At 42.2% G+C, this 24,840-nt stretch overlaps 2 protein-coding genes across 4 annotated transcripts; one reads left to right on the plus strand and one right to left on the minus strand.

The window, feature by feature from the left end:
* The first annotated feature begins 232 nt into the window (after positions 1-232).
* LOC132394498 (FK506-binding protein-like) lies at positions 233-18,703 on the plus strand. 3 transcript variants are annotated; one of them, XM_059970736.1, is made up of 3 exons: positions 233-371; positions 1,695-2,723; positions 16,436-18,703. In XM_059970736.1, exons 2-3 carry the CDS (start codon positions 1,805-1,807, stop codon positions 16,441-16,443), a joined length of 927 nt encoding a protein of 308 aa, XP_059826719.1. In that variant the 5' UTR covers positions 233-371; positions 1,695-1,804; the 3' UTR covers positions 16,444-18,703. The 3 variants fall into 3 exon arrangements, with proteins under 3 accessions (XP_059826719.1, XP_059826717.1, XP_059826718.1); XM_059970734.1 differs by lacking the exon at positions 16,436-18,703 and adding an exon at positions 5,955-6,060; XM_059970735.1 differs by lacking the exon at positions 16,436-18,703 and having other exon boundaries at positions 1,695-3,784.
* Positions 4,376-23,726, minus strand: LOC132394497 (E3 ubiquitin-protein ligase TRIM69-like). Its single transcript, XM_059970733.1, has 5 exons — positions 22,969-23,726; positions 14,765-14,962; positions 9,561-9,583; positions 9,342-9,451; positions 4,376-6,507 (listed from the first exon to the last, which is right to left on the minus strand). The coding sequence occupies exons 1-5, from the start codon at positions 23,317-23,319 to the stop codon at positions 5,945-5,947; spliced, it is 1,245 nt and encodes a 414-aa protein (XP_059826716.1). The 5' UTR covers positions 23,320-23,726; the 3' UTR covers positions 4,376-5,944.
* Positions 23,727-24,840: the final 1,114 nt, after the last annotated feature.

Here is a 24,840-nt window from a genome sequence, read left to right on the forward strand (position 1 = left end):
TATCTCGGAAAAGGGGAACGGTCGACGTTTCGGGCCGAGACCCTTCCGCAGTACTGAAACAAAAACATTTGGTTTGTCTGCCTAATGCGTCTTATGTTGATCAGCCAACCGCCATTACACTTTACAACAACATGAAAGGAAAAAAAATCGGCTCCTTCCCTCATTTACGGTTGCAGTTACAACATTACAGCTCCGGGCGAGTGGTTGTCAAGGAAGTGACGTGACCACGCCGGAAGGCTGGCTCGGCAGACGGATGAGGGGCGGGGAGAGCAGCAATGCATGGCTGGCGGTGGTGGAAGAGGAGCTATTGATTGGCAGGGAGACCGAGCGAGGGACGGGGAGGCATCGGGGCCTGTCGTCTCCCGCATTCTGTGAGTGCAGCACCGCGCCAGACTACGGAGGAGTGGAAGACAGGGAGGAGGGACGGGGAAGGAGTGGACGGTTCAGGATGGGGTTTGAAAGGACCGGGTGTGGGGCAAGGCAATTGCTGGTGCGGTGTCGTTGGGGGACGATAGGTGGGGTAAGGGGTGTAGGCACGGGATGATTATGAGCGAACGTTGGAGAGAGGGTTAGGGTACGGTGGAAAAAGTGGGGGATGAGGGAACTCTGGAGAGTGGGTGAGGGTCGTCGGAGGGGAGAGAGACGGTGAGGGGACAGCGGGGAGGGCCGGGGGACGTCATGGGAGGGAGGGGTTGATGGGACATCATAGGGGAGAGGGGGCGAGGGGAGGTCAAGAGGGAGGGAGGGGATGAAGGGTGTCAAGAGGGAGGGAGGGGATGTCAAAAGAGAGGGAAGGGTGAGGGGAAGTAGGGTGGGAGGGGGTTGAGGGGACCTCAGGAGGAAGGGTGGGTGGGTGAGTGGTTGTTGCAGGTGCGGCAGCATAGAGAGGGAGTGCGGGGTGAGTGCAGTTTATCGGGTCGTATGAAGGTGCAGAGTTTTTTGCAGGGCAAGAATGGTGGGGGCATAGGCTGTAGGCGGCAATGGAAGACGACAGATGGGGGTGGTGTAGATAAGGAAATGTTGGTTGGTGTTGGGGAATTGTGTGGGAGGTTGAGGGTGAATGATGAGCTCGAACGGGAGTTGAAGGAAGATAGAGTGGGTGAGGGTCTGTTAATACTTGGGACTTCAGCTCCTAAGTGAAGCATATGCCATCAAATACTTTTTGCCTCCATCGTCCTATGAGGTTGATGATATAGTTGAGTTCATCTATGCTTCTGCAGTCCATTGCATCTACTGTACAGAAGGTTGGCCTATACAGCTTCACCAGAGCCTTCTTGGCTAGCCTTGCCCTTTTCCATCTCTCATGATGGGGAAGAAGGGTTTGGACTTTGAGAGGCAGAGTGTTAATGGGGTCATCAGAAAGAGGGCATCAAGGTGGTATATTGGCCTTTCTTGAGTGTTTGTGACTACGAAGTGCTGCGTATGATGTGAGGTGACCTGGATGGGTGAGCAGAGAGGAGGTCGGGTTATAATTACAGAATGCTTGTTACAGGCTGCTTTTTTGTGTGTGGTGCTTTGCATTTTGGGTTGTCCCTGCGTGTTTGCAAATGCACATGTGTTCAGAATGCATTGTGCAAGTTAGTAAATTAGAAAGCAAATGTCAGTGGGATTTGGCGTCACCAGAGAGATTGAGGTAATGTTTTTATTTTAGAATGCTCACATTTTAACCTCTTGATATAAAAAATACTTTGCAGAAGCTGTACTGAATGACAGAGCCATCGTTACTTGGATAATCATCACTGCCACATTCATGGCACCAAGTACCTTGAGATATGATGGCTTTGGTCCTGCAGTCTGAAGGATAATGGCATCCAGCCTGTTGAGTAAGACATCAGAGGCCACCAACAACAGCAATGGGCAGGAAAAGACAAGAAATCTGTCAGATCATGAGATTCTTCTGGAACCTTTCACGTGGATGTGCCCAGATGGTTCCTTTGTGAAGAAGACTTTACAGGTTGGCAGTGGACTAGATAAACCCAAAGAAGGGTCCTGGTGTCGTATATACATTGGGGTGGACCCCACAAGCAGTTTTGATTCAAGGAAGCATTTTCCAGTTGGGATCAATGAGTCCGTGGAAGTGATTCTTGGTGAAAGTGATATGTGGTTCGGGGAAGTAATTGATAAATGTGTTGAGACGATGCTCCTGGGAGAGCAGTGTGAAGTCCTTCTGGCTCCAGGTTTGAGTGAGGCAGGTGAAGACCTTGCAGACAGGCTGAGGTTCACTGTGAAATTGGAGAAGTTCACCATCTATAAAGACTCCTGGGAGATGTCCTTTGAAGAAAAATGGCTGGCGGCGATGTGCCACAAAACTAAAGGTACCGAGCATTTTAAAAACGGGAATCTCTTTGGTGCCACACGACGTTACGCAAAATCGCTGAGGCTGCTGGTGTCAGTGAAATATGAAGTCCCTCCTGAGAAAGGTGAGGAGTACGCTAAAGTCAGGTGTGCGTTGTACTCAAACCTGGCTGCCTGCCAGCTGAAGCGAGGTCAATATAGGAACGTCATCCAGAACTGCTCAAAGGCACTGGAGCTCGAGCCCGACTCTGTGAAGTGCCTGTACCGTCGGAGTCAGGCCTATACTTCCATTAACGAGGTTGACAAAGCCCGAAGAGACTTGCAGAGGGTGCTGAAACTGGAGCCAGGGAACACTGCCGCTGTGCAACAACTGCGAATTGTTACCCAACAAATCAGAGCCCAAAATGAAAAACTGGGCAAAGCAATGAGTAAGTTATTCACTTAGGGCTGGTGAACATTTGCACAAACTCCCTCTTTGTTATAACTGTCTTATTTAAGAAATAGTTCCTGAATACAGGAAGAGTTCACCTTTTTTTGGATCAGTATGTATTTAGAAAAGATGTTACTGTACTCTTGGGGTTATAACCACTATGAAGTTGCTTTGCACAAAATCTCTGTTCATTCCACAATGTTTATAGACTTTGGTGGGAAATTGTAAGATGGTCTTCAAAGTGAAACAAACTAGGAAATCTCTGGAGTGTGGATTGGTTGGGGGCTTGAAACACTGTGATAAGATTTAGCTGCTAAGTTGAGCTGTCACTCATAGCTCTGATGTTCCCTGCTTTAAGTGGTCTGGATAGTCACCTGAGGCTACACAAAGCTTAACTCGTGTTTACATTTTGCATTTTTGCTTTTGTGAATTTGTGTCTTGGGAGAAGTAGCTTATTTGGACAGCTAAACTGCAATTGTGATGTGTAGTGTTGAATCCAAGTTCTTAATTAAACCCAAATTACCAGTGAAATTGCCTTGTGAAGTTCAATGTTTCTGTGAAGGTGGTTCATCATTATACATCATGTTGTTGATAAAGTGTAGTATCTCACACCAATACGTCTTAATTATAACCAGCAAAGAATTTTCAGTGTTTGCAGTACTCTGCTTATGTAGACAGAGGGTGAATGTGTGTGAATCACGCAACAGGTTCAAGAAAAGTTTGAATGTGGATTGGTCTGCTCTTTATTACTACAGAAAACACAACTATAGATTGATGGGTGTACCAGGCAATTATTAGGGTCATAAGGCACAGCCCACCAAGAGGACCACAACCTTGTCGTTGTTTGGAGACTTGCATGCTTCAATGTTCTAGAGAGCTATGTTGACTGGAGTCAGGGCTTTATGCTTTGGCTCTTGGTAGGGTCACCCATGCCAAAAGGGTAGAGGCTAAAATAAGAGTAGTCCACTGGTCCTCCAGTTTTGGGGGTTCCCAGCTGAGAACTCTGACTGGCAAAACAGAATTCTTTCTACATTTGAGTGCAATGGTATTCCTGAATCCCCACCTAGGACTTGCATGACTGACAGTAGTGAAAACCAAGAAGAAGCTACTGACATGATGAAGGAAGCCCTGAAGATAGAGGACTTTCATTGCGGCTCTAAATGTCAGTGGCAACAAGACATGGGGCAGAATTAGTCCATTTTACTGAAGTAGCATCTGTGGAGAATAAAAAAAAATTCTGATCTTGTATCAAAATTAGTAAGTAAAAAATCAGGTGTGTTTTCAGAAGCAGAGAAGGGAGTGACGTGAAGAAAACAAAGGGAATGATTTGTGATAGGGTGAAGACCAAGAGAAACTGAGGATACAATCAAATGGATTTCTATAAACTCCTATTTTACTCCTATTCACCACTGCTGCCATTCATTCCCTCCATTGCCTTTGCATAATGGCTGCAGTGTGTATCATCTGCAAACCTTTGTTCTCTCCACACCTCCATCTCTACAAATTCGGCAGGACTTCTCAAATCGAAGACCTCAACCACCACCAATGGCAAAGGCCTCAGGATGTGGGGATCTGTGACATTAGCAGATTCCCTCCAAGTGGTGCATAATTGGTTTGGATCACTGACTGAAGTCCAGTGCCACTGTGGGAACTTCACCAAAGTTCAAATTTATTATCGAAATTTATTATATACAGCATTGAGATTCATCTTCTTGCAGGTACAGTAGTCACAAAACAAAGAAATGCAACTGAATTCACTAAATAAAACACAACGACCACATATCCAATTTGCAAAAAGAGAACAAATCACGCAAATAGTAAATGACAGACAATAAAAACACATGCTACATGAACTGCGGAGTTCCCAACAACCGTGGACCCCGTTCAGTGCTGAGGCTCAGGAGCCCGAAGGCTCCATTGCATCAACTTCTGAACCTGGTGGCATGGGACCCAAGACTTCTGCACCTCCTGTCTGATGGCAATAGCGATTCTCTTTAAAAGGGAGACTGGTCAAACACAGGCAGACATCACCAAGCACCTATTCCTTTTTGGCTCTTCTTGTTTGTTATTGTCATGATGTAATGGAGCTGATCACAGGTTTGTCTCCTACTGTCAGACCTCGCTGCAGTGTCTGACCCTGGTGATAGTCGCCCTGGTTCTACCTGCACTCTTGGGAGTCTAGTTTGCTGAATCTCCCAGGAGATTGCAAATGTGCCAGATCATTTTGTCAGTTTGAAAGTACACCTTTGAAGGGGAAATTACAGGCTGCAGACTGCAACGATCGCAGTTCAGAAGAAGTATAATTACCAGAGCATCCAGTAATTTTGTGAGCTGTTTTCAAAATATTGCTGGTGCCATCTTGCCTATAGATTTACTGGGGTACTTGAAGAAATACAACGTCTCTAGGGGACTAATCACCTATGAAGTGTCATGAACTGTGATGTCTGTGTGCAGCCTGCATGTTCTGTCTGCGAACATGCATTTCCCCAATATATCCCATGTGGTAGTTGCAGCAAATTAAGGGTTAAAGTAATGTCCGGGCAAGAGTAGGTTACCCATAGTGTGAGGACAACCCAGGCAAGGGAAGCATTTGAAGAGAGACCTTTGAAACATGTTTTCCTTATGCACAGCAAGGTAGTGGAGCCATTTGGGATACTGAGACAAGTATGTAACAGAAGGATTCAAAGGACACACCAACTAGGGAATAATTACTTTACTACAAAATATCATTGATTGTTAGCTTGTAGTTTCTGGTGATTTTAAACACCTGACATTGAATATGCACAGTTTATCAAATGGTCTATATCCTTAACTGCTAGTCAACTCTTTCTAAACATGTCAAACTTCAGAACAGTGTGGTGACAGGGGCCATGCTGTTTTCTTTGCACACAGGTAAATAAAGTATGATTGAGGAATAAGTGTGAATTTTCTGAGTACACCCTTTTTCCACACAAAGATGTGCAGGTATGTTAATCATCACTAAGTTACCCGTTGTATATGTGTGAGTGGTAGAAGGGGGAAGGGAGCTGATGACTACGGCAAACTTCCACCATATCCTTTAGAATAGGTTAAGCTGCAGGGAAATAAGTTATTACATCAAAGTTTGCCTTCTTTCTAGTTATTACAGCAAACTTAAATTGTAAACAGGTCTTGATCTAACTGCTTATTTAATAATTCATTCTTACAACATTTTCATGTAACTGACAAGATACATCAAATTTACCACCAGGGCTGAACCAGCCTGATTCGATCATTTGCTGAATTTCCAGGTCCAAAGAAAGGTAAGACTGCACCAGACATTGGCCCACTATGTGTGTAGAGGTGAGACATGTTACCAGCATTGTAAAATGACACCTGCCCTCCCTCGTAGTCCAGATAAACACCAACCTTTGTTGGATTAATTTGGAGCTTAAGATGCTCGGTGTGTTTTGGATTTCTGTATGTCTGTGCAAAGAAATCGCAGAGTGATTGGATCCAATTGGTTACATAAGGACTTATTACCCAGTAACCGTTCTGTACAGTCATTTCTTCAAGTTCGTATCTGCTTACAGACTCCTTCACAACTCCAACCATCCACTTCGCCCCCTGGTCAACTGTGACCTCCCAGTAGTGTTTCCCTGATGTAAATTGTTTTGATCCCAACACACAGATAAGTTTCCGAAATCGTTTTGGATTCTCCGGTAACTGCTGTGGCAGGTATCCAACTAATGCCGTGGTCATACTTGGACATAAAATGAGCCTTGGGTGAGCTGAATTCGGAGCTAGGGCCAATCGAGCGAATGCTGTAAGTCAGAGATTATCACATTACTATCAATAATGTGATTCAGTCTTAAACTGCATTGATAGGAATACATAAGTAAACTTACAGGTAATAAATTCTCTGTTACTAGATTACCTAGAAAATCTCAAGTGATTTGAATATACAAATTCCTGAATGTTAATTTGAATGTGTTTTAGAGGAGAACAGTTCGTTATATGCTTGGTAGCCACTTAATTAGGTACGTTTGTAAACCTTGTTAATGCAAGTATCTAAACAGCCAATCATGGGGCAGCAACTCAATGTATAAAAACGTTCAGGCGTGGTCAAGAGGTTCAGCTTTTTTTCAGCCCAAATATCAGAATATGATCTAATTGACTGACTGTGGAGTGGCTGTTGGTGCTGGATGGTGAGTGGATTATCATGCACAACAGTCTTCAGAGTTTGAAAAATGGTGCAAAATATAAACAAAAAAAACAAAATCTAGTGAGCAGCAGTTCTGGCAAAAATGCCTTATTAATGATAGGTTATAGGTCAAAGGAGAATGGCAAGACTGGTTCAAAATGACAGGAAGGCAACATAACTTAAATAATCTGGTGTTACAGCAATGGTGTTCCGAAGATTACTCTTAAAAACTCAACACCTCGAACGTTGAAGTGGTTGGGCTACAGCAGAAAACACAAACATACATGCAGTACCTACATTATTAGGTACAGGAGGTATCTAGTAAAGTTGCCACTGATTGTAAGATGTAAGCATGACTAAACTTATAGAGATTAGGTTTCTTAGTTAATATGTAACAGTGCAGCATATCGATCAGATGCTCCTGCAACTGTGCCCAGAAAAAGGGAAACCACCTTGCTATCTGACCGCCTCCTATACTGTGGGGGTGGGGGGGGGGGGGGGACATTTGAACCATGAGGGCTCAGCTGCTTTTAGTGTTTACTTAAATTCAGGCGAGGTGCAACATTGGAGCTTTTGTTAATGCTTTCCCTGGCGAGAATTGAATTGTTTTTGTTAATTATTTACACACTAAAATTAAATGATTTGCATGCAAAGATATCCTAAAAATTACCATTAATTATATTTCTCATTTTGTAATTTAGAGGCCATTCAGCCCATTGAGTCACACTGCCCCCTGACTATTTCTATTATCCTTATTCATGCACTTACTTCTCTGTTGCCTGTTCTCCCTCACTTGTCTTATCAGTGTGTCCTTCAATTCTCATAACTGGCACCTACACTAGAAGTATTCTGGTCCAGTTGAGATGGTGCCTGCATACAATGCCCCTTCAGTCAAATCTTCTGGACACATCATGAAAACACACATTTCATTCCTTTAATGTCTTTTACATTTGATATTCATCTTGTATGTCATTCTTGAATTGTTGGAGACTATGATTTGCAGTTTGGAGATTGTTTGGGTGTTTCAATGCTCTGTAGTCCTGGAAAGGATTCGCAGAGGCAGCATGTGGGAATTTTGTGGTGAGAAGTCTGTGGGATGGGGTGTGACCTGATGTTTGACTCCATTTCACTGAATAAAACTTCCATTGTTCACCAGTTAAAGTGACAAGGGAGATTAAAACATTGAGACAAATGCAGAAGGTGAGTGCAGACTGCCTACATTTTTATCGCTGGTTAGATCACTCTGCTGCCAGAGAGTGAATACTGCCTTTTGATCGCTGGTGAGATTGTATTTCTACGGAGAAGGAAGACTGCCTTTTTATCACTAGGATGATCGTTTGCTGCTGGAGAGGAAAGACCTGTTGCAGTGCCTGGAAAATATTGCCCAGGTTTCTGCATTTTTAATATGGCCTTGGACTATAATTTTTTTTCAGTCTCATTGATTTTTGGATTCTGTATTTTGTGTGATATTTCTCAGTATTTTGTGTGATCGGATGGGAAACTTGGGGGTCAATATACCTGTTCAGTTTTTGTTGTTCTTGTGCAGGAAGAAAAGATTTGGGGTTGAATGTTTGTACTGTCATTCTTTTCTTTCTTGGTTTCATGGCTATCTGGAGAAGAATTATTTCAGACTTGTATACTTTGATAATAAATGAACAATTGAGTAAATAGCAGCAACCAGTTAACCTACCAGCCTGCAAATCTTTAAAGTGTATGAGGAAACGTGGACAAGTGTGCAAATTCCACTCAGACACCACCTTGGGTTGGGATCAAACCCAGATCTCTGGTGATGGCTGGCGGCAACTTTGATTGTATAACTATTACTGAGGAAAGTTCTTTATTTTGCTCCTTTCCAGGTGATATTGGTTATAATTAATCCAAGTGAGGGCAGCTGATGGAGCCCTGGTCACACAGCTCCAGGGACCTAACTTAGAACCTAACCTCTGCCTTTGAATGATGGGTCTTCTCTGGATGCTCTAGACATCTTCCACATCCCAAATATGAGTAGGTTAATTTTCCACTACAAAATACTTGTGTGTGTTTGGCAAAATAACTATATATTACATAATAGTGAAAGAAACGGAATAATGAGGAAATGTTCATGGACCATGCAGAAATCTGACAGTGGACTGGAGGAAACTGTCTGAATCATTGAATGGGGTCTTCAAGTTCCTGTACTTATCCCTAATAGTAATTATGGGAGGAAGGCATGGTCTGGTTGGTGCTTAATGCTAATTCTGCCTTCTTGAGGTACTACTCCTTGAAGATATCTTTGATAGTTGTATAGACAGTGCTGAAAGAACTCTCATGTGATAAAAGAAACCAATAATTAGGCAATAAAGATTTTGATGTCCAGTCCAACTTCTCAATAGCTGAGCAACTAGAAATGACTGGAAAGTCAATGTTGTTAATACAACAATTAATTTTGTTCATCTCAAAAACAGAGCTGCTTACCTGGTTTTATCAATTTTCTCATCTGTCTCCACACCATGTGCTGTAGAGGTCCCCCAAACTCACCAATCAATATGTCATTAAAAACTTTGTTTTCTTTCCTGGTTTCACCACTGCATTTTCAGAAGAATTGGAAAATCTTGTTATTAGCCATTTTGATACTTTGCACAGGTCTCAGAGAGCAGCATAAAAGTAACCAAGAAAGAAAATATAAGTACTTACGCAGCTGGTGGTGTTGTGATCTCCTAAAATAAGAAAAAAATACAAATTTAATAAGACTATAAGACATAGGAGCCATCTGGCCCATGGAGTCTGCTCTGCCATTCAATCATGGCTGAGCTTATTTTTTCTCCTCCTCAACCCCATTTCCTGGCCTTCTTCCTGTAACCTTTGATTCCATGTCCAATCAAGAGCCTATCAATCTCAGCCTTACTGCCAACGACCTTGCCTCCACAGCTGCATATGGCAAAAGGTTCCACAAATTCACCACCCTCTGGCTAAAGAATTTTCTCCACATCTCTGTTTAGAAAGGGCAACCATCTATCCTGAGACTGCTCCCTCTTGTCCCAGACTCTCCCTCCTTGGGAAACATCCTTTTAACATCTACTGTCTAGGCCTTTCAACCTTCAAAAGGTTTCATTGTGATTACCACCCCCCCATCCTTCTGAATTCCAGTGGGTACAGACGCAGAACCATCAAATGTCCTTGTATGACCACCCTTTCTTTCCTGGAATCATCCTTGTGAACCTCCTCTGGACCCTCTCCAATGCCAGCTCATCTTTTTGAAGATGAGGGACTCAAAACTGTTCACAATACTCAGGGGAGGCCTCACCAGTGCCTTATAAAGCCTCAGCATCACATCCCTGCTCTTGTATTGTAGATCTCTTGAAATGAATGCTAACATGGCATTTGCCTTCCTCACCACTGACTCGACCTGCAAGTTAACCTTTAGGGTGTTCTGCACAAGGACTCACAAATCCCTTTGCATCTCAGATTTTTGTTTTTTCTCACCCTTTAGAAAATAGTCCGCACATTTATTTCTATTTCCAACATTGTATTTCATTTGCCACTTTCTTGCTGATTCTCCTAATCTATCCAAGTCCTTCTGCATTCTACCTGTTTCCTCAAAATATCTGCCCCTCCACCAATCTTTGTATCATCTGCAAACTTGATTCCATTATCTAAATCATTTATATACAGCATAAAAAGAAGTGGTTCCAACACCGACCTCTGTGGAACACCACTAGTTGTTGGCAGCAACCAGAAAAGGATCCTTTTATTCCCACTCGCTACTTCCTATCAATCAGCCAATATTTTAACCATGTTAGTAACTTTCCTGTAATACCATGGGCTCTTAGGTTGTTAAGCATCCTCGTGCGGCACCTTGTCAAAGGCCTTCTGGAAGTCCAAATACACAACATCCATTGCATCCCCATTATCTATACTACTTATAATCTCTTCAAAGAATTCCAACAGGTGAGTCGGGCAGGGTTTTCCCTGAAGGAAACCATGCTGACTTTGTACTATCTTGTCCTGTGTCACCAAGTACTCCATCACCCCATCCTTAACAATTGACTCTAACATCTTCCCAACCACTGAGGTCAGGCTAACTGGTCTATAATTTCCTCTCTGCTGACCTCCTTTCTTAAAGAGTGGAGTGACATTTGCAATTTTCCTGTCCTCTGGCACCATGCCAGAGTCCAATGACTTCTGAAAGATCTTTTCTAATGCCACCACAATCTCTATTGATACCTTTTTCAGAACCCCAGCATGCAGTTCATCTGGTCTGGGTGACTTATGTATCTTTAGGTTTTTCAGCTTTGAGCACCTTTTCTCTTGTATAGCAACTGCACCCACTTCTCTTCCTTCACACACTACAACATTAGGCATATTGCTAGTGTCTTACACAGTGAAGACTGATGCAAAATACTCATTTAGTTCATCACCATCTTCTCATCCACCATTATTATTTCCCCTGCCTCATTTTCTGGCGGTCTTATATCCACTGTCATTTCTTAATTTTAGTTGGTCTCTATAGGTTTTTAAAAACTTCCTAATCCTTTATTTTCCCCAAAATTTTTGTTTTGTTGTATGCCCTCTTTTGCTTTTACAATAGCTTTGACTTCTCAGCAATGATTGTACTATTTTACCATTTGAGTATTTCTTCATTTTTTGGAATACCATATGTCCTACAACTTCCTCATTTTTCCCATAAATGCACATCATTGCTGCTCTGCTGACAACCCTGCCAGCAGCTCCTTCCAGTTTACTTTGGCCAACTCCTCTTTCATACTACTGTAATTTAACTTACTCCACTGATATACTGCTACATCAGACTTTACTTTCTCCCTACCAAATTTTGAGTGGAACCGAATTATATTGTGATCACTGTTTCATAAGGTTTCTTTTACCTTGAGCTCCCTAATCGCCTCTGGTTCAGTACATAATATTTTACTTGATAATTTTAAGAAAATCTATACTTCATTTAATCTGTAATGACTTATTTCTTAATATTTAATCATCTGAGGCTGCCTTCAGTCTAATAAATGTTTTGGTATTCTAGAGTTTAAATTGTTTTTCTCCCAATCACTGTCAAGGCAATCTACACTCAGTGGCCACTTTATTAAGTACACCTGCTTGTTAAGCACCAAGTAAAATTTATTATCAGAGTATATACATGTCATCACATATAACCATGAGACTCCTGTTCTGTGGGCATACTTAACAAGTCTGTAGAGCAGTAACTACAAAATGTAAACAGCAGGAGGTATAAACTAAACAAATAGTGCAATGCACATGTAAGTAAATAGCAACAGATGCCGAGCACAATTTAACTATATAACAGAGTCCTAAAATGACTTCTTAAATGAGTGTAGTGATTCTATCCCCCCCCTGTTCAAGTGCCTGATGGTTGAGGGGCAGTACCGTTCTTGAACCTGGTTGTGTGAGTCCTGAGGCACCTGTATCTTCTACCTGATGGCAGCAGTGAGAGAAGTGCATGGTCTGGCTGTTCAGGATCTTTCATGATGGATGCTGCTTTTCTATGGCAATGTTCCGTGCAGATGTGCTCAATGCTTGGGAGGGTTTCACTCGTGATATATTGGACTGTGTCCCCTAACTTTTTGAAAATATCTAATCAGCCAATCACATGGCAGCAACTTAATGTAAGTAAGCTTGTAGACATGGTGAACTGATTTAGCTGTTGTTCAGAACAAATATCAGAATGGGGAAGAAATGTGATTTAAGTGAGTTTGACCATGAAATGATTGTTGGTGTCAAATGGGGTTGTTGAGTATTTCAGAAATTGATCTCCTGGGATTTTCATGCAAAACCGTCTCTAGAGTTTACAGATAGTGAAAAACAAAGAAAAATATCCAGTGACTGACAGTTATGTGGGAAAAGAGGCCTTGTTAATGATGGAGATCAGAGGAGAAATGGCCAGACTGGTTCAAGCTGACAGGCAAGTGACAGTAACTCAACCAGCCAAGTATTTCAACAGTGGTGTGCAGAAAAACATCTCTTAACTCACAGCACATTGAACCTTGAAGTGGATGGGCTACAGCATCTCTGAGATCAAGTTGTCTTTCAACCTCTGCTGGGTCCTGATTGAAGCGACGACAACTATGCACCTATGGTGGATGTTTCTAAGTGATGAAGGCAGTTGTTTTACAGTAATGTAATATAACTTCAGTTATTGCATATAACTGAAAAGCAAGAAGTCATTGTAAAGCCCAGGCGCCCAGTCCTCCTTTCCTTCATCTTATCTGTTTGACCACTCTTTGCTGTAGTTCAGAAACAAGCCACATGTCATTGCCAATCACCGGATGCATAAAAAGCCACCCCAGTTAAATATTCTAAATAACTACTTTGATGTCAAATGTTGACCAGCAATATTTCTGACTGTGTACTTTCCACACTCAAGTGTTGGCAGGGTGAATGTGGAGAGGGTGTTCCCTCTTGTAGGATAATCTGGAACCAAGGGTGCCTACTTAAAATAGGACATCATGATAGTGTAATGGTTAGTGCGGTGCTGTTATAGTTTGGGGTGTTGAGGTTCAGAGTTCAATTCTGGTGCCATCTGTACATTCTCCTCGTGACCATGTGGACTAATTCTGGGTGCTCTGGTTTTCTCCAACAGTCCAAGGATTTACCAGTTAGGCTAATTGGTCATTGTAAATTGACCTGTGATGAAGCTTGTGTTATATAGATGGATTGAATGGTGGCACAGTTTATTTGGCTGGCAGGGCCTGTTTGTGCTGTATCTCTAAATTTAAAAAAAAATTACAATATGTTTCCCCTGTAAGACAAATGAAACATTTTTTTTCTTTTGAAGGGCCATGAACTTTGGAACTCTCTTTCTGAAATGGTGATGGAAGCAGAGTCCTTGAATGCTTCTGACAATGTGGTAGACAGATTCTTGATAAGCAAGGGGATGAAAAGTTACCGGGGGTAGGTGAGACTGTAGCTCTGAAGTTATGATCAAGTTAGCTGTGATCTTTTTGAACAGTGGAACAGGTTTAATGAGCAAACTAGTCTACTCCTGAGCCTAATCCAACACCCAAGTGAAATTGGTCTAAAAAAGGGAAACGAGTTCTGTGTTGCCATAGGCAACGCAGGGTATAAATGCCTTGAAACTAGTTTTTTACAGAGGTAGAAAAGTGCATTGCACAGTCAAACATTAATTAATGTAAACTTAAACTATCATACATAACCCAAAGAAGAGAAAATCTGTGGATGATGAAAATTCAAGGAGCAAACACAAAATGATGGAAGAACAAATGTTAGAGGCAGAGACACTTCATGCCGCCTGGAGAAAAAAGGATGAGAGGTAGAATTAAACGGTAGAGGAGGGGAGAGAGAAACACAAGGTGATGGGTGAAAATGGGAGGGGGAGGGGGAAGGATGAGTAAAGAGCTGGGAAGTTGGTGTAAGAGATATAGGGATGGAGAAGGAGGAGTCTGAGAAGGAGGATGGAGAAGGAGGAGTCTGAGAAGAAAGACCATGGAAGAAAGAAAAGGTGGGAGGAGGGAGGCGATGGGGAGGCAAGGAGATAAGGTGAGAGAGGGATAGGGGATGGAGAATGGTGAGGGGGAAGGCATTACAGGAAGTTTGCAAAATTGAAGATTGAAGGCTACCCAGACAGAATATAAGGCGATCCTCCAACCTGTATGTGACCTCATCACCATGAGGAGAGGAGGCCTTAGATTGAAATATAGAAATGTGATTCGTAACGTCGACTATACTTTTTTCCATAGGTGCTGCCTGGCCTAAGTTCCTCCAACATTTTGAGTGTGTTGCTTAGCATACATAAATTAAAAAAAATCATGAACTTGAACATGTGGATTGTTTCCTTTATAAGGGCGAAGATTTTCCACTGCCTAGTTTTGTTGCGGGTTAAACAGTAACAGCAATAGTTAAGTGAGTACCTTCAGTAAACTCCAGATCATTTGCAGGAGAGAAGGATCATTATCATTGTTTTGCCTGCTGCTGTTCACCAGCCTGCGCTGCAACTCCTTTCCTTTCTGGCTGAGTCTTTGTTTCATTTCCTGTTCTTCCCTGTCAAGAATCCGGTGCAGTTCAGCGAACTCCCCTTCAAACTGGGACATGAGCTCATCTACCTTTCTCTGTAAACATAATGACATACAGTATTCATAATAAGAAATGCAAAGACCTTCAGTTGATGCATGTCTTTCTGATGAGATATTCTGAGGATTGTCAACAAGTATTTTTGTTGTTCAGTCCCAAAGAAGTACTGCAGAGAAACAGGCCTCTCAGCTTACTGAGTCTGTGCTGATCATCAAACACCAGTTTTACCTTAATCATACTTTGTCATGAAATTTATAATTTGGGGCACCAGTACACTACAATACATAATAAAAAATATTATAAATTGCAATAAGTATATAAAATATATTAAATAAGTAGTGCGAAAAGAGAGGAAAAATAGTAAGGTAGTGATCATGGATTCATTGTTCATTCAGAACTCTGATGGCAGAGGGGAAGAAGCTGTTCCTGAAACATTGTGTTTGTCCTAGGTGATGGTTGCTGTCTTCTTGATGTATTGTCTTTTAAAAGTGTCTTTGAAGCTGGAAAGGCTAGTGTACATGATGGAGCTGGCTGAGTTTACAACCTTCTGCAGTTTTTTCTGATCCTGTGTAGTGGCCCCTCTGGACTAGACATTGATATAACCAGTTAGATTGATCTCCATGATACAACAGTAGAAATTTGGAAGTATCTTTGGTGACATATCATGTTGTGTCTGCTTTGTACTTGCATCTGTATGCTGGACTCAGGTCAGACTTCAGAGATGTTAACACCCAGGAACTTGAAACTGCTTACTTTTTCAACTGCTGATCTCTCGATGTGGACTGGTGTGTGTTCCCCCGAGTTTCCTTTCCTGAAGTCAATTCCTTGGTCTTACTGACATTGAGCGCAAGGCTGTTGTTGTGACGCCACTCAACTAGCTGGTCTATCACACTCCTGTATGCCTCCCCATTAACATCTGAAATTCTGCCAACAATAGTTATAGTATGTGTATGTTACCATATACTAAAATGAGATTCATTTTGTTGCAGACATTTCAGGAAAATAAAGAAATACACTAGAATTCATGGGAAAAACTATACATAAACAAAGACTGATAACTAAACAATGTGCAAAGGACAAATTGTGGAAATAAAAAAAAAATGAATACCAAGAACATGAGTTACAGAGTCCTTGGCAGTGAGTTGTGAAGTTGTTCAAAGTTGAGGTGAATGAAGTTATCCATGCCATTTCAGGAGCCTGATGGTTGTAAGTGATGACTGTCCTGAACCTGATAGCATGGGACATAAGGTGCCTGTACCTACTTCCTGACGGTAGTATCAAGGCAGTAGATACAGGAGTCTCATACCTACTGTGAGTAACTAATCCCATTTTCCCACATCATTCTATCTGGCAGCCTGTCTTGATCACTCTGTTTTAAAAACAAAACTTACTTCATTAAAATTCCTTCATCTCATCTTAAATACTTACTACAGGAAACAAGATTTACTCTCTTCAATCCACTCATAGTTTTATGTTTCTATCAAATTACTCCTCATCTTCCTTCATTTTAGGAAAATAAAGTCCGTGTCAGGTTTATTGTCCTGAGGAAGGCCCAGCAGCGGATGTACTTCCTGCGGCTCTTGAGGAAATATGGTCTGCCAAATTGCTGCTGCAGTTCTATACTGCAGTCATGGAGTCTGTCCTGTGCACCTCAATCACTGTGTGGTTTGGAGCCGCCACCAAGCAGGATAGAACCAGACTACAGCGCACAGTGAGGACTGCCGAGCGCATCATTGGAGCCTCCCTGCCCTCTATTGTGGACCTGTTCTCTTCCAGGTTGAAGAAGAGGGCGGGGAACATCATAAAGGACTCCTCCCAGCCTTCTCACGGACTGTTTGAACTGCTTCTGTCTGGTAGGTGCTTCAGATCCCTCCAGGCTAAGACTAATAGGCACTGGAGAAGTTTTTCTCCCTACTGCGGTCACTTTGCTGAACAGTTAACTGCCGGATAACTGTCGGCTAACTATTACTTGGATTGCACTACTTGTATGTATAATCTATATTTTCATTTATATTTATCATCTGTTATGAGCAGAGAGACAACATCTGCCGGAAGTAAATTCCTTGTATGTGCACAGGTACTTGGTGATTAAAGTCTGATTCTGATTCTGATATAGTCAAGTACATGTATGCACAGGTAAAATGAAAAAAAAACACTTGCACGCTAGAGTGTTGCAGACACCACATCAATTAAGCAACATTAACAAGAAAAACAAGTTGTACACAATTTTAGAAGAAAATAAAAAAAGTCAGAACAAAAAATTAAAAAAAAAACAATTCATTTTATTAGACAGTGGTCAAAGCCCACCCTGTCCAATTCCTCTTTATAATTATGGTCCTTCAATCCAGGTAACATTCTAGTTTATCTAAGTTAATCCTACGTAAAGGAGTGGTCATTGACAGAGTGATCTGAGGCAAAGTGGTAGGGCTTTGACTCATTTGGGCTTTAATGAGGTAAGTGGGGAAGCGGACTTCAATTTTTTTTGTTTCCTTTTTTTCAAGAGGAATAAAGAGCACATCTATAGGGTTAGTACTTAGCTCTGAGTGTTACATGTTGGAATCCTGGGTATCTTCCAGTCTCACAGATGGCCACATCTGTGCCAGGTGCACCGAGATGCAGCTTCTGAGAGATCGTGTTAGGGATCTAAATCTGTGGCTTGATGACCTACAGCTTATTAGGGAAAGTGAGCAGGAGATAGATACAAGCTACAAGGAGTTAGTCACCCCAAGGCTGCAGGAGTTAGATCAGTGGGTGACTATTGGGGAAGGAATGGCAAGAGCCCAGATAGTAGAGATCATTCCTGTGGCCATCCACCCTCAGTAATCATTATCTCGTTTTGGATGCTGTTGAGGGGGATGACCTGACAGAGGACGACCATGGTGATTGGGTCTCTGGCACTGAGCCTGGTTCCATGGTGCAGAAGGGAGAGAAGATGATGAGGAATGCGGTAGTCATGGGGATGGGAACAGATAGGGGGTTCTGTCAGTCGGATAGAGATAACTGCATGCTGTGTTGCCTTCCAGGTGCCAGGGTATGGAATGTCTCAGATCGGGTGTAGAGTATTCAGAAGGGAGAGGGTGAACAGCTAGAAGTCTTGGTACATGTTGGTATCTATGACATAGATAGAAAAAGAGAAGAGGTCCTGAACTGAGAATTCAGGGAGTTAGGTAGGAAGCTGAAAAGCAGGACCTCCAGAGTAGTAATCTCAGGATTGCTGCCTGTGCCACGTACTAATGAGCGCAAGAATAGCATTATCAGGTATATTTATGCATGGCTGAGAGATTGGTGTTAGGGGCAGGGTAAGTTTCTGAATCATTGTGGCATCGTCTGGGGGAGGTACGACCTGTACAAAAAGGATGCATTACACCTGAACCCAAAGGGGTCCAATATACTAGCAGGCAGGTTCAATAGAGCTGTTAGGGAGGGTTTAAACTAATTTGGCAGGGGGATGGGAACTGGAGTGATAGGGCTGAGAAAAGGGAAAACAAAAATAAGTCAAAGATAGCGAGCAAGAGATGATAGAAAGGACAGGTAGGAGCTGAAGCATAATCACAGCCAGTGGGATGAGTTAAAGTGTAATAGAGGTGTGGTACGTTGAAACAAATACTTTGAAAAGCAACAAATACTGGTCCTAAAGTGTTGTATTTGAATGCATACAGCATAAGATGACGATCTTGAAATTAAGGTACAGATTGGCAAGTATAATGTTGTAGCCATCTATGAAACTTGTAAAGGATTGCTACCATTGGGAGTTGTATGTCCAAGGATATATGCTTTGGAAAAATAGGTTAGTGGGCAGAGAGGGTGGTGTGGCCCTGTGTATAAGAAATAATATTAAGTTATTAGAAAGGGAAGGTATAGAGTCTCTATGGGTTGAGTTAAGAAATGGCAAGGGTAAAAGGGCCCTAATGTGAGTTGTATACAGGCCTCCAAACAGCAGCCAGGATGTGGATTGCAGTTTACAGCAGGAGATAGAAAAGGTGGGTCAGAAGGGCAATGTCACGATAATCATTGGGGGTTGGGAAAACCAGGCCAGTATTGGACCTCAAGACAGAGAATTTGTAGAATGTCTAAGGGATAGCTTTATGGAACAGCTTTTTGTTAAAACCACTAGGGAATTGGCTGTGCTGGATTGGGTGTTGTGTAGTGATCCAGAAGTGATAAGAGAGTTGAATGTTAAGGAACTCTGAGGGAACAGTGATCTCAATATGATCAAGCTCACTTTGAAATTTGAGAAGGAGAAACTAAATTACAATGTGTTGGTATTTCGGTGAAATAAAGGAAATTATAATGGTATGAGGGGGAACTAGCTAAGGTTGACTGGAAAGGGACACTAGCATGAAGGACAGCAGAACAGCGATGGCTGGAGTTTCTGTGAAAAATGAGGGAAGCGCAAGACAGATATATTCCAAGTAAGAAGAAATTTTTGAATGGAAGAAGGACAGTACCGTGGCTGACAAGTGAAGTCAGAGCCGAAGTAAAAGCAAAAGAGAGACCATACAAGAAATCCAAAGTGAGTGGGAAGATAGAGGATTGGGAAGCTTTTAAAAACTTGCACAAGGAAACTAAGAAGTCATTAGGAAGGAAAAGAAGAATTATGAAAGGAAGCTGGCGACTACTATCAAAGAAGATGCTAAAAGCTTTTTTTTTAAGTATATAGAGGGAAAAAGGGTTGAGAGTAGATATACAATGAATAGAAAATTATGCTGGAGATATTGTAATAAGAGACACAGATTGCAGAGGAAATGAATGCTTATTTTGCAGCAGTCTTCACAGTGGAATACATCTGCATTATAGTGGACATTCAAGAGTGCCAGAGAAATGAAGTATGTACAGTGAAAATTACGACTGAGAAGGTGTTCAGGAAGCTTAATGGTTTGAGGGTGGATAAATCTCCTGGACCTGATGGAATACACCCTCGGGTTCTGAAGGAAGTAGCTGGAAAGACTGCTGAGGCATTAACAATGATCTTTCAAGAATTGATAGATTTTGGCTTTGTACCGGATGACAGGAAAATTGCAAATGTTACTCCACTATTTAAGAAAGGTGGCAGGCAGCAGAAACTAGAGACCAGTTAGACTGACATCGGTGGTTGGGTAGTTGTTGGAATCGATTGTTAGGGATGAGATTCCAGAGTATCTGGAGGTACATGACAAGATAGGCTAAAGCCAGCATAGTTTCCTGAAAGGAAAATGCTGCTGACCAACCTCCTGCAATTTTTTGAGGAAATTACAAGCAGGGTAGACAAAGGAGATGTCATATATGTGGTGTACTTGGATTTTCGGAAGGTCATTGACAAGGTGCCGCACACGAGGCTGCTTAGCAAGATAAGAGCCCATGGAATTACAGGTAAGTTATGAGCATGGGCAGAGCATTGGCTGATCGACAGAAAACAGAGTGGGAATAAAGGGATCCTATTCCGTCTGGGTGTCAGCTACCAGGGGTCAGTATTGGGACTGCTGCTTTTTATGATGCATGTCAATGATTTGGACTATGAGATTAATGGATTTGTGGCTAAATTTGCCAATGATACAAAGACAGGTGGAGAGCGTGTAGTGTTTAGGAAATAGAGAGCCTGCAAAGAGACTTAGATGGTTTAGGGGAATGGGCAAAGAAGTGTCAAATGAAATACAATGTTAGAAAGTGTCTGGTCATGCACTTTATTGGAAGAAATAAACAGGCAGAATATTATTTAGATAGGGAGAGAATTCAAAATGTAGAGATTCAAAGGGACTTTGGATACCCTAATGGTTACCCTCCATGTTGAGTCGGTGGTGAAGAAGACGAATGCAACGTTGGCATTCATTTCTAGAGGTATAGAATATAAAACACAAAGTACACTGCAGATGCTGAGGTCAAAGCAACACGTACAACAAGCCGGAGGAACTCAGCAGGTTGGGTAGCATCCGTGGAAACGAGCAGTCAACGTTTCGGGCCGAGACCCTTCAGAGATGTGATGTTGAGGCACTATAAGGCACTTGTGAGTACACACTTGGAGTGTTGTGTGCAGTTTTGGGTTCATTTTAGAAAGGATATACTGACATTGGAGAGGGTTCAGAGAAGATTCACGAGAATGATTCCAGGAATGAAAGGGTTACCATATGAGGAACATCTGGCAGCATTTGGACTGTATTCCCTGGAGTTCAGGAGAGCGAGGGGCGATTTCATAGAAACATTAAATTTAAAAGGCCTGAACAGATTAGATATGATAAAGTTATTTCCCATGGTAGGAGAGTCTAGGACAAGGGGGCATGACCTCAGGATTGAAGGATGTCCATTTAGAACAGAAATGCAGAGAAATTACTTTAGTCAGAGGGTGGTAAGTCTGGAGACCAATTCATTGGTTTAAGGCAGGTAGATAGGTTCTTGATAAGACCGGGCATCAAGAAGTGTGGGGATGACTGGAAGAATTGGATCAGCCCATGATTGATTGGCAGAGCAGACATGATGGGCCAAATGGCCGACTCTGCACCTATATCTTAGTCTTATGGTAATATCTTTTGCACTCTCTTCAGCACAATCACATCCTTCCTACAGTGAGACAGTAAAAAAAAAGACATAACTAACCTTAAACTTTCTCTTAGTTTTCATACCATTTCCACAAGAGAAGGAAATCAGCTACATGCTTCAGCTATGTGTCTCTTACAATTTTAAATTCCTTTATAATTGTGTGGAATCCATTTCCATAGATGGCTGTGGAGGCCAAGCCATTGAAAAAAGCTAAAGCAGAGGTTGACAGGTTCTTGATTAATAACGGCATCAAAGGCTATAGGCGGAAACAGGAGAATGGGTTTGAGAGGGGAACTAAAGCAGCCATGATTGAATAGTGAAGCACATTCATTGTGAAGAACGGCCAGTTTGTGGTCTTATGTCTTAAATTCTCATAAGGTCAACCCTTAACTTCCTACAAGTCCGATCTCTCCTCATAACTAAAGTTTTCCAAACCCACAATTTTCTGATAAATATCCTCTGTACTCTCTCCAGTGCAATCACATCCTTCCTACAGTGTGAAGACCAGAAATATGTACAATAATCCTCATGTGGAATAAGCTCTGTTCTGTAGTTGCAGCATAATGAACCAACTTAATTATGCCGGGACCTTTGATCGCAAGCATGCCATATACAACCTCAGAATAGAGGGATGTCCCTTCAAAGATCAGGAGAAATTTCTTTAGCCAGAGGGTAATGAATTCATTGCCAGAGACAGCTGTGGAGGGCAAGTCATTAGGTATATTTAAAGCACAGACTGATTGGTTCTTGATTAGTGATGATATCAAAGGTTGCGGGCGAAGGCAAGAGGATGAGTTTGAAAGGAATAATAAATCAGCCATGATTGCAAGGCAGAGTAGACACAATGGGCCTCATAGTCCAATTCCTCTCTTATGCCTTTTGGTCTTGGACCATCTTTACCCCTCCAGAGGTGATTAAACTGAGGACCAAGACCCCTCTGATTATTTATAGTTATGTAAAAGTTTTGCAGGGACAGAGGTACCTTGGTATGGAGGGAAGTTATTGAAAGTATCAGGGTGTGTTGAGTAAGCAGTTAGTAAAGAATGCACAGCTCGCGGCTCCTTCAGTGGGGGCACAAGATATAAAAGAAGGGAGGTTACACCGAACCTTTATAAAAGACCTATCTAGTCTCTTTTGGAGTATTATTTCCACCATTAACTAAAGATTCTTATCAATAGAATTGGGAGTGACGTTAGAGAGGCTGCGGCTGTTTTCTTTTAAAGAAGTGAGATTTATTAGAAGGTTATAGAATGGTGAGCGGATAATGGACGAATGTTCTCTTTGAGGATGGGTCGAAGGCGCGAGGTCACAATAGTAACATAACTGGAGGAAACAGCGTGCAGAGAGTGACTGGGACTCGGGATCGGCCTAAAAATAATGAACTGGGCTACTGAAGGAGGAAAAGAATTTTTAAGGTGTAGAGTAAGGGATCCACCACAGCCGGACTGCGCAGTTATTAAACACTTATCGAAACTGAAGCGGGAGCAGGTAGGTGTTTAGTAACCGAGGGGGGTAAGAAGGACATATCCCGCACCTTGAGATCTGCAGCGCTGGGAGGGAGGCGTTGGGCACCGGCAAGCTGGTTCTGTCCCGTGCCACGAAACCTACGCAGTGTTCCTCCCCAATCCCTGTCCTCGGAACCGGCTACGAGGGTCCGGACGTTCTCAACGATACTTGCTAGCTGTCTGTTAGGTTTGAGCACTTTCTGTGGAAGGAACCGTCGGCATTCTGGACACGAACATTCCCCGTTTTCCCAAAAGGATGAGATACAGGCTTCGCAGAAGTTGTGGCCACATTCCAGAAACACGGGATCTTCGTAAAACTCGAGGCAAATAGAACACGAAAGATCTTTGGTTAGATTTAAGAAAGGGTTCACCGACGCCATTGGGGCGAGCACACAACGGCACTTCCTTCTTCTTGCTTTCGTTTTCTTCGTCTGACCGCTGGAGGCGGGTCACAATAACTTTCATAACAATTCTTTTTCAACCACCCCTCTCCCAAAGAAAAAACAGATCTAGTCTTTTTAGATTGGCCCTGTCGAAATAAGAAGATTCGGTCAATGTCAACACACTTCCCATTCCATTAAAAAGCAAACAATCCTGACGCTACTCCCCAATGACTTGTTATTCACTCAAGGCCACTTTAACAGGCCACTGAATATATGTTCGTGGTGTAGACCATCCACTTCAGGCTTCGACGTGCTCCTCACGTCGCTGTTGCAAAGCTTGGTTATTTGAGTTACCCTCGCCTTCCCGTCAGCTTGAACCAGTATGTCCATTTTCTTCCCATCTCTCTCATTAAACAAGTCGTACGACTGCTCTCCCGATGTTTGTTTTTGTTTTTCTTTTGCACCATTTTCTGTAATTTGTGCGTGAAAATGTACCGAATACTCTATATCTCCATGGATCATATAAAAGGAATATATTCTTTATTGGTTCATTATGATGTTGACGGTGGCTATTGGACTCCATGCTAGTTCCCAGAAGAGAAGTTCATCAGCTCCTATAACATGCCCTCTTTTGTTTGCCGTCCAACTTGCCTTTTATTCTATTTTTGTCACAGGCTGGCATTAGGGAATAAATCTGGACAATTAACCTACCAGGACATCTTTTAGGATGAGGGAGGAAGTCTTTCTTGTTGTCATATGGACAGGTAAATGCCTGGTGAAGGACAACGAAAAATCTGCAGAATCATCGCAAACACATGGTGTCAGTGACACAACGGCCACAAGAAACAAATTAAACATAAATTATAGGTATTTTTTTATAAGCGAAGAAACAATTAGAACATAAAAACAAAGTCGATTTTAATACAAAATGATCATAGTGTTGTTAAATTGCTGTGAATGAAGTTGTGTAGGTTGCTTCAAATACGGAATGGTTGGAGTCAGAATTATAGAGCACGCAACACAGAAGCTAAACAATCTCTTTATCCCATCTCGTTCGTGCCAGCCTGATTTCTACTGTGTAGCCCCATCTACTCGCAAGAGGACCTCCATATCTATGTACTGTACATATTCAAACTTCTACTACATGTTACAACTAAATCCGAGTTCACTATATGAGCTAGCAGCTGGTTCCACATTCGCATCACCCTCTTGGTGGAGAATTTCCCCTTTATGTTCTCCTTAAACATTTCACATTTCACTCTTAACCAACGACTTCTAGTTATAGCCTTACCGAACCTCAGGGTAAAAAAAAAACAAATCATGCCTGTATGAATTTACTCTAGCAATACCCCTCAGAATTTTGTATACCTCGATAAAATCTACTTTCATTCTCCAGGGAATAACATCCTGACCTATTCCACCTTTCCCTATAACTGAGGTAATCAAGTTGCTGCAACATCCCCGCAATTTTTTTCTGTTTATCAAGCTTATTGATACCTTTCCTGTAGGTAGATGACG

The sequence above is a fragment of the Hypanus sabinus genome, chromosome 5, assembly GCF_030144855.1.
Source record: "Hypanus sabinus isolate sHypSab1 chromosome 5, sHypSab1.hap1, whole genome shotgun sequence".
NCBI lineage: Eukaryota > Metazoa > Chordata > Chondrichthyes > Myliobatiformes > Dasyatidae > Hypanus > Hypanus sabinus.

Excerpts from the sequence above, each read along its gene's own strand:
- LOC132394497 (XM_059970733.1), bottom strand. The coding sequence starts at position 23,319 with ATGGCGTCGGTGAACCCTTTCTTAAATCTAACCAAAGATCTTTCGTGT. Across the intron at positions 14,963-22,968 it reads CCAGCGCTGCAGATCTCAAG|AGAAAGGTAGATGAGCTCAT; the intron begins GTGCGGGATATG and ends TTATGTTTACAG. Across the intron at positions 9,452-9,560 it reads ATCACAACACCACCAGCTGC|TGGTGAAACCAGGAAAGAAA; the intron begins GTAAGTACTTAT and ends CTGAAAATGCAG.
- LOC132394498 (XM_059970734.1), top strand. The coding sequence starts at position 1,805 with ATGGCATCCAGCCTGTTGAGTAAGACATCAGAGGCCACCAACAACAGC. Across the intron at positions 2,724-5,954 it reads AAAACTGGGCAAAGCAATGA|GGCTGAACCAGCCTGATTCG; the intron begins GTAAGTTATTCA and ends ATTTACCACCAG.